The 8,600-nt window shown below is 43.5% G+C and overlaps 1 protein-coding gene across 1 annotated transcript; it reads right to left on the bottom strand.

The window, feature by feature from the left end:
• Positions 1 to 458: 458 nt before the first annotated feature.
• On the bottom strand, positions 459 to 2,595 carry LOC118932548 (olfactory receptor 9A1-like). Its single transcript, XM_036926121.2, has one exon. It carries the CDS (start codon positions 1,879 to 1,881, stop codon positions 937 to 939), a length of 945 nt encoding a protein of 314 aa, XP_036782016.2. The 5' UTR covers positions 1,882 to 2,595; the 3' UTR covers positions 459 to 936.
• Positions 2,596 to 8,600: the final 6,005 nt, after the last annotated feature.

Below are 8,600 nucleotides of genomic sequence, written 5' to 3'. Positions count from 1 at the left end.
CAATCACAGAGAGAGACGTGACAAAGCATCAGAGAAGAAATGGAGCAAGATGGGATGGAGTAGCCAAGAGAGAAGGGAGATGGAGGCTCCAGGGCAGGCTAGGCAGCGTGACAATCACAGGCAGGGGTGACCAGAGTGGCCTCCTTTTCTGCCCTCTTGGCATTCCCCCTCTGCCCAGGGACACAGCAAGCTCAGCTCTCTCTTGTCCCTTTAGGCCCCAGAATACAGCCCATGGCCCTCCCACGTCTGGAGCTGGCATGACCACGTGAGTGACGCCAGGTTTGCAGATGCCTCTTCCCAAAACCTTCCCTCCACCACTCCACACCCTGACAAAGCCCACCAACTGGAGACCTGTCTGTATGGACCCACATCCAGCCCTCAGGTTGGTATGGACTCTCACTACTGCCAGTCAAGAAAATCTATAGGGAGGTACCGTCACCATGACCTTGGGGCAGGAACCTCGAAAAATGGCTGAAGCCTGAGGCTGGACTTGGGATCACTCAGGGAATAAATACAGGGTAATAGAGTCAGAAAATCATGAAAACACAGGACCCTTTCTGAGAAGATGACCACACCTCCCAGAATCAAACATGTAGATCAGCTGTCAGAGAATGAATTATACTTTTCCTTGCTTTTCCCATTCTAAGAGCTGCATGTTCCAAAAAAAGCACATATTTTGTATGACTACTTTGCTAGTTTATATTGTAAAACATACTAAAACTACTGTATTAATGTATGTATACTGTTAAGAAATAATAAAGTGATCTCCCCAAGTAGGAATCATCTGGTTATAAATTAGAGCACTGTCAGCATTTTAAAGTTCCCTTGCAGATCAGAAACTATTTGGTTATGACAATGATTATTTCAGATTTGAATTAGTGCTTTCAGATCACACAGGTCCTTGATGATGTGTCCATGATGGTCCTTAAGACAGAACTAGTTCTTGAGGAGTTGAGAGCAGCGTTTCACAACATCTCGAAAGGCCTCTATGAATTTGTCATTCCGGAGGGTGAAGATAAAAGGGTTCAGGAAAGGGGTCACCACTAAAACCATCAGGGATGCTAACCTGTTGTACTCGGCTGCCTGCGTTTGCTTGGGTTTCACGTAGAGGAACAGGCAGCTGCCACAGCCGATCACAACAAAGGTGAAGTGGGAGGCACACGTGGAGAAGGCCTTCCTCCTGCCAGAGACTGAGGGGATCTTGACGATGGTGGAGATGATATAGGTGTAGGAGATGATCATGGGGATCAAAGCACCAATGATAACAAAAACAGCCATTAAAAATAGAATAAACTGTGTGAAATGGCTGTCATCACAGGATAGTTTGAACAGTTGTCCTCGGTCACAGTAAAAATGGTCTATCACATTTGATTTGCAGAAGGTAAGCTGAATTGTGGCATAGATGGGCCAGATTTGAAAAAGGAACCCAAACAGCCATGAGGCAATTACCACAAAGCAGCACGTGCGGCTGTTCATGATGATGTTGTATCTCAAGGGGTGACAGACAGCCACGTAACGGTCCACAGCCATCGCTCCCATTAATATAAACTCCGATGTACCCAAAGAAAGGTACAAATACAGTTGTGCACCACATGCCGTCAGGGATATTGCCTGCATCCCTGGAAGCAGTAATCCCCAGAGCATCAAGGGGACGGCAACAGAGGTGATCAGGATCTCAAGGACAGAGAGGTGGCCAAGGAAGAAATACATGGGGGACTGCAGATGTTTATCAACACAGACCATCACAATTATAAGCATATTTCCAATTACTGTAACTGAGTAGAAGAGGAAGAAAGTAGCAAATAAGATATGATGTAATTCTGGGGAGCCAGGGAAGCCTAAGAGATAAAATTCAGTGGTGCTAGAATAATTCCTCAACATTTAGTTCTGAGCGCGTGTTCCTTGTGAAATCTAGAGAGCAAAAGAGAGATCACACTGCTTCTAATCTCAAAAGGAGTGAAATTGTTTTAGGTTGAGCAAATATTCCCCTTATATTCATAGGCTCCACAACATGACTGGAAGGGTCATGCCCTACTGTTCCATCTATAAGGTCAGTGCTAATTTTTTGAAGTATATGAATGACATGTGAAGAACACTGAATCTGGCCAAGTCCAGTCCCCAGAGCCACACCATGGGCAAGACAGCCTCCTGCCCAGCATGTGCCACCAGCACCTCTCAATCCACATCTTTCATCCTGCTTCCACCTGCTCCTTTTTACCACTAACTCCCTTCCACTTGCAATGCCCTGAACTTCCTGGTCCACCAAATGTGTTCCGGCCTATGAGTCCTGCTGCAGTATCACATCCTATAGAAAAGTTTTCCAACCTAATCCTACCCAGGGCTGATTATGTGTTTCCTTTGTTTCTTTGTGACAAAGGGTTCATTTGCATAAATTCACCTTAAAGCTTTTCCTTTACCTCTGTCATCACTAGTGTCACAGGTGGGCATGCGTTTGGGGAATGCTTTGAGGATTTTCTTTTAAGATCTTGAAGGCAGGGGCTGAATATTTCTCAGTTTACTGTCAGCTAGTTGCCTGAGTGAATTACCACTTTCTTCCTCCCTATTCTTGGAAGGGGAAATCTGCCTTGCTTTTCTCCCCAGTGAATGTATCTTCTCATAGGAGACAACTAACCAGCACCTGGGCTGTCAATCAGGAGCCTCTCTCCCCCAGAGTCTAGTACCCATAACCACCTGATGGACAGGAGGAGGGTGTGCAGGAGGGTATGTGAGGAGCTTCCATCCTCAACCTCCATCTGCCCTGCATCGGCTTCATGCTGGGACTGGCAGACAAGTGGCTAAAGGTGTAATTTTAACATCCCCTGCCTTCGCAAGAGCTCAAAACCCAAGATGCAGCAGGGAGTCAAAGCCATCAAATGTGAAGGAGGTCCAGCCCAGACCTGAGGTGCAAGTGGCCACAGTTGCAGTCTAACAGAAAATGAAGAGTCTCCCCAGAACCAATGTTTCTTCTACAAGGTTTTCCTCCAAAACAATATGAGAAATTTAAAGATGGGAGTGGGAAAAAAAAGTTCAGCTCTCACTAACATAAAATATACCCAAGGACCTGAACCCCATAGGATTTCGGGGTTCTATCCTACTTTGCCTTCAGGTCTTTTCTCCAATGCCCAAGCTCTGAGAGCCTTTTCCCATCATCCTTTCTAAGAGAACACATTCCACCCTTTACTCTCAATCACCTCACCAGGATCTATTTATCTTTGCTCTCCTCACCTAAAACTGTATTTTCACATTTTGTTTATTTTCTGTCTCCTATTTTACAGTGTAAACTTTGTCACACTTGCTTACTGATAGCCAATGAATATTTTTGAGTGAATGAATCAGTCAGTCAATTAAAAGATTAATCTATGAACAAAGCTTTTCCTGGCTGTGGCCAATTTTGAGGTAAACTCTGCCTTCCGTTCCTTCGGTCTTCACAGGAACACTGCCCTGTTGACATGCAGTCCTCTCACTGGAGATCCCTTATGAAATGGTAATTGGGTGACAAGGTTCAAGGATAGATTTGTCAGGAGAGCTCAGTAGCCTGCTGCCATGATTTCTGTTTATCCAGGATCAGATGAAAAGAAAGATGAAAGGAGGGTCCTGACAAGAGCAAGGAGCTTGCCTGTGCCCAGCATTGTGTCAGAGACAAGCTGAATCTGCTCTCCTCTGTGCAGGGGTGTTTGGAAATGAACCCATCTACTCTGCTCACTCTTCAGCCTGCTCACCAGCCGGGCCCAGAACTTCCCATCCTTATCCCCTCTATCCTGTCCTTCACAGAGGGAAACTACTGAAAGACACTCACCTCCAGAGACAGAGACAGAACTAGAAAGTTCTATGGCTCTCCAGGTATCAGCCCAGGCCACCTCTTTCCTGACTAGGGCTGGGCATGCTCTGCAGCCCAGAGGAGGCTGCTGCTATCTTTGCCCTCAGTGACAGAGAAAGCTGTCTTCATGCTAACACTATGGGAAAAGTCCAGTAATAATAGTGCTATGGGAAGTAAAATTGTCTCCTCCTTTCTCCTCCTTTCTTTCCTTCCCCAGTGTGTCCCCAAAGAGACTTAGACACTTAGGAACTTAATCTGTCCAAGTTCAGAGAAACCCTAGGGATACAGTCAAGGGAAAGCCAAAAAAACTTTCAGCTTTTCTCTCCTGAGGCTAATCAAATTTTAGAACTTGCTAAAGTTTTTTTAATGGCCAAATTGCAATCTCCATTTTCAGGAGTTTCTCAGTACCCAGGCTGCCTTCTTCCCAGGCCCCACATGCTGAATATACCACAAAAATATTCAAACCAGCCCCCAGCTCTCTTCTGGGCATCTTCCTAATTGCATTTATACCTACATAGCCTAAAATACCCAGATACCCTCAAGCAGAAAGACACCACAAGCACTTTCAAGATACACATCAAAACCTCATAAGCCAGAGATAGGCACCACCAAGCTCCTGTCTCTCCATAGAAACATCAAAAAACAAGCAGAAACTGTTAGAATGAACTATTTCAGAACACTGGAAAACATTCAAAGATTTATAGCAACCACAGAAACACTGATTCAAGAAAAAGACAACTTAAAAATGTTAGAGAGATGCTCAGCAAGATGGCAGCATGAGTAGGAGAGTGGAAATCTCCTCCCAAAACCATATATATTTTTGAAAATACAACAAATATGACTATTCCTAAAAGAGAGACCAGACGATAGAGTACAACAGCCAGACTACATCTACACCTGCAAGAACCCAGCGCCTCATGAAGGGGATAAGATACAAGCCCCGGCCTGGTGGGACCCGAGCGCGCCCCTCACCCCAGCTCCTCAGTGGGAGGAGAGGAGTCAGAGCTGGGAGGGAGAGGGAGCCCAGGACTGCTGAACACCCAGCCCTAGCCATCTGCACCGGAAGCACAGACACACAGTGCGTGGTGTGCTGGACACTAGGGAAATGGAACAGTAAAACCTGCGAGCGGGTCCCGCAGCCGATGCCCCTGGGGCAAAAGAAAAGTGAGTGCTTTTTGAAAGTCTTAAAGGGACAGGAGCCTCACAGCTGGATGGAAGCACCCCAGCACACTCAGCCCAGCAGGGAATCCCAGGGAACTCTGGGAGCCCTAACCCCCTGGACGTCAGCGCAGCTTGGAGGCCCCTCATGGCAATAAACAGCCGCCCGCCCTGTCCCCCTCTGGCATGGTATGGCCCCGCCATAGCGGAGCAGCAGCCTGAGGCCAGCCATGCCCACAGCAGCTGCGCAGAGCCACCTCCGCAGCTGACGGGCCAGACTTAGAGGCCCCATCTGCGCACAGCTGCCCAGTACAAGCCGCTAGGGGTCGCCATTCTCACAGAAGAAGAAGGTGACCAGCAAACAGGAACAGACTTTGTTGTCCCAGCTGACACACACGTCAACTGCCCACCACTAACTCTATCGCCATGAAAAGGCAGAAGAATTTGCACCACTAACTCTATCACCATGAAAAGGCAGAAGAATTTGATCCAGACCAAAATCACAGACACAACCCCTGAGAAGGAGCCTGGGGAGATGACTTAACCAATCTTCTTGAAAAAGAATTCAAAATAAAGGTCATAACCATGCTGATGGAGCTGCAGAGAAAAATGCAAGAACTAACGGATAAAGTTGGGAGGGAGAATACACAAATAAAACAATCTCTGCAAGGACTTAAAAGCAGAATGGATGAGATGCAAGAGGCCATTGATGGAATAGAAACCAGAGAACAGGAACGCAGAGAAGTGATACAGAGAGAGATAAAAGGATCTCCAGGAATGAAAGAATATTGAGAGAACAGTGTGACCAACGAAATGGAACACTGTCCGCATTATAGGGGTACCAGAAGAAGAAGAGAGAGAAAAAGGGATAGAAAGTGTATTTGAAGAAATAATTGCTGAAAACTTCCCCAAACTGGGGGAGGAAATAGTCGATCAGTCCACGGAAGCCCACAGAACTCCCAACAGAAGGGACTCAAGGAGGACAACACCTCCTTATAATTAAAATGGCAAAGATCAAGGACAACGACAGAATATTAAAGGCAGCCAGAGAAAGAAAAAAGGTCACCTACAAAGGAAAACCCATCAGGCTATCATCACACTTCTCAGCAGAAACCTTACAGGCCAGAAGAGAATGGCATGATATATTTAATGCAATGAAAAAGAAGGGCCTTGAACCAAGAATACTGTATCCAGCATGACTATCATTTAAATAAAGAAGGAGGGATTAAACAATTCCCAGACAAGCAAAAGTTGAGGGAATTTGCCTCCCATAAACCACCTCTACAGGGTATTTTAGAGGGACTGCTCTAGATGGGAGCACTCCTAAGACTAAATAGATGTCACCAGAGAAAATAAAATCACAGCAAAGAAAGCAGACCAACCAAATACTAACTAAAGGCAAAAAATAAAATCAACTACCCATAAAAGCAGTCAAAGGAAACACAAAAGAGCACAGAATAAAACACCCAACATATAAAGAATGGAGGAGGAGGAATAAGAAGGGGGAGAAATAAAGAATCATCAGACTGTGTTTATAATAGCTCAATAAGCAAGTTAAGTTAGACAGTAAGATAGTAAAGAAGGTAACCTTGAACCTTTGGTAACCAGGAATCTAAAGCCTGAAATGGCAATAAGTACATATCTTTCAATAAACACCCTAAATGTAAATGGACTGAATGCACCAATCAAAAACACAGAGTAACAGAATGGATAAAAAAGCAAGACCCATCTATATGCTGCTTACAAGAGATTCACCTCAATCCCAAAAACACGCACAGACTAAAAGTCAAGGTATGGGAAAAGATATTTCATGCAAACAACAGGGAGAAAAAAGCAGGTGTTGCAGTACTAATATCAGACAAAATAGATTTCAAAACAAAGAAAGTAACAAGAGATAAAGAAGGACATTACATAATGATAAAGGGGTCAGTCCAACAAGAGGATATAACCATTATAAATATATATGCACCCAACACAGGAACACCAGCATACATGAAACAAATACTAACAGAATTAAAGGAGGAAATAGAGCACAATGCACTCATTAAAGAGACTTCAACACACCACTCACTCCAAAGGAGAGATCCACCAGACAGAAAATAAGTAAGGACACAGAGGCACTGAACAACACACTAGAACAGATGGACCTAATAGACATCTATAGAACTCTACACCCAAAAGCAACAGGATACACATTCTTCTCAAGTGCACATGGAACATTCTCCAGAATAGACCACATACTCGGCCACAAAAAGAGTCTCAGTAAATTCAAAAAAATTGAAATTCTACCAACCAACTTCTCAGACCACAAAGGTATAAAACTAGAAATAAATTGTACAAAGAAAGCAAAAAGGCTCACAAACACATGGAGGCTTAACAACATGCTCCTAAATAATCAATGGATCAATGACCAAATTAAAATGGAGATCTAGCAATATATGGAAACAAATGACAACAACAACACAAAGCCCCAACTTCTGTGGGACGCAGCGAAAGCAGTCTTAAGAGGAAAGTATATAGCAATCCAGGCATATTTAAAAAAGGAAGAACAATCCCAAATGAATAGTCTAAAGTCACAATTATTGAAATTGGAAAAAGAAGAACAAATGAGGCCTAAAGTCAGCAGAAGGAGGGACATAATAAAGATCAGAGAAGAAATAAATAAAATTGAGAAGAATAAAACAGTAGAAAAAAAATCAATGAAACCAAGAGCTGGTTCTTTGAGAAAATAAACAAAATAGATAGGCCTCTAGCCAGACTTATTAAGAGAAAAAGAGAATCAACACATATCAACAGAATCAGAAACGAGAAAGGAAAAATCACGACGGACCCCACAGAAATACAAAGAATTATTAGAGACTACTATGAAAACCTATATGCTAACAAGCTGGAAAACCTAGAGGAAATGGACAACTTCTTAGAAAAATACAACCTTCCAAGACTGACCAAGGAAGAAATAGAAAATATAAACAGACCAATTACCAGCAATGAAATTGAAGCGGTAATCAAAAAACTACCCAAGAGCAAAACCCCCAGGCCAGATGAATTTACCTCGGAATTTTATCAGACATACAGAGAAGACATAGTACCCAGTCTCCTTAAAGTTTTCCAAAAAATAGAAGAGGAGGGAATACTCCCAAACTCATTCTATGAAGCCAATGTCACCCTAATACCAAAATGAGGCAAAGACACCACCAAAAAAGAAAATTACAGACCAATATCCCTGATGAACATAGATGCAAAAATACTCAACAAATATTAGCAAACCGAATTCAAAAATGCATCAAGAGGATCATACAACATGACCAAGTGGGATTCATCTCAGGGATGCAAGGATGGTACAACATTCAAATATCCATTAACATCATCCACCACATAAACAAAAAGAAGGACAAAAACCACATGATCATCTCCATAGATGCTGAAAAAGCATTCGACAAAATTTAACATCTATTCATGATAAAAACTCTCAACAAAATGGGTATAGAGGGCAAGTACCTCAACATAATAAAGGCCATATATGACAAGCCCACAGCCAACATCATACTTAACAGCGAGAGGCTGAAAGCTTTTCCTCTGAGATCGGGAACAGACAGGGATGCCCACTCTCTCCACTGTTATTCAA

The sequence above is a fragment of the Manis pentadactyla genome, chromosome 7 (assembly GCF_030020395.1).
Source record: "Manis pentadactyla isolate mManPen7 chromosome 7, mManPen7.hap1, whole genome shotgun sequence".
In the NCBI taxonomy this organism is placed as follows: Eukaryota; Metazoa; Chordata; class Mammalia; order Pholidota; family Manidae; genus Manis; species Manis pentadactyla.
The sequence above is the reverse complement of the archived record's forward strand: the minus strand, read 5'-3'. Positions and strand labels throughout refer to the sequence as shown.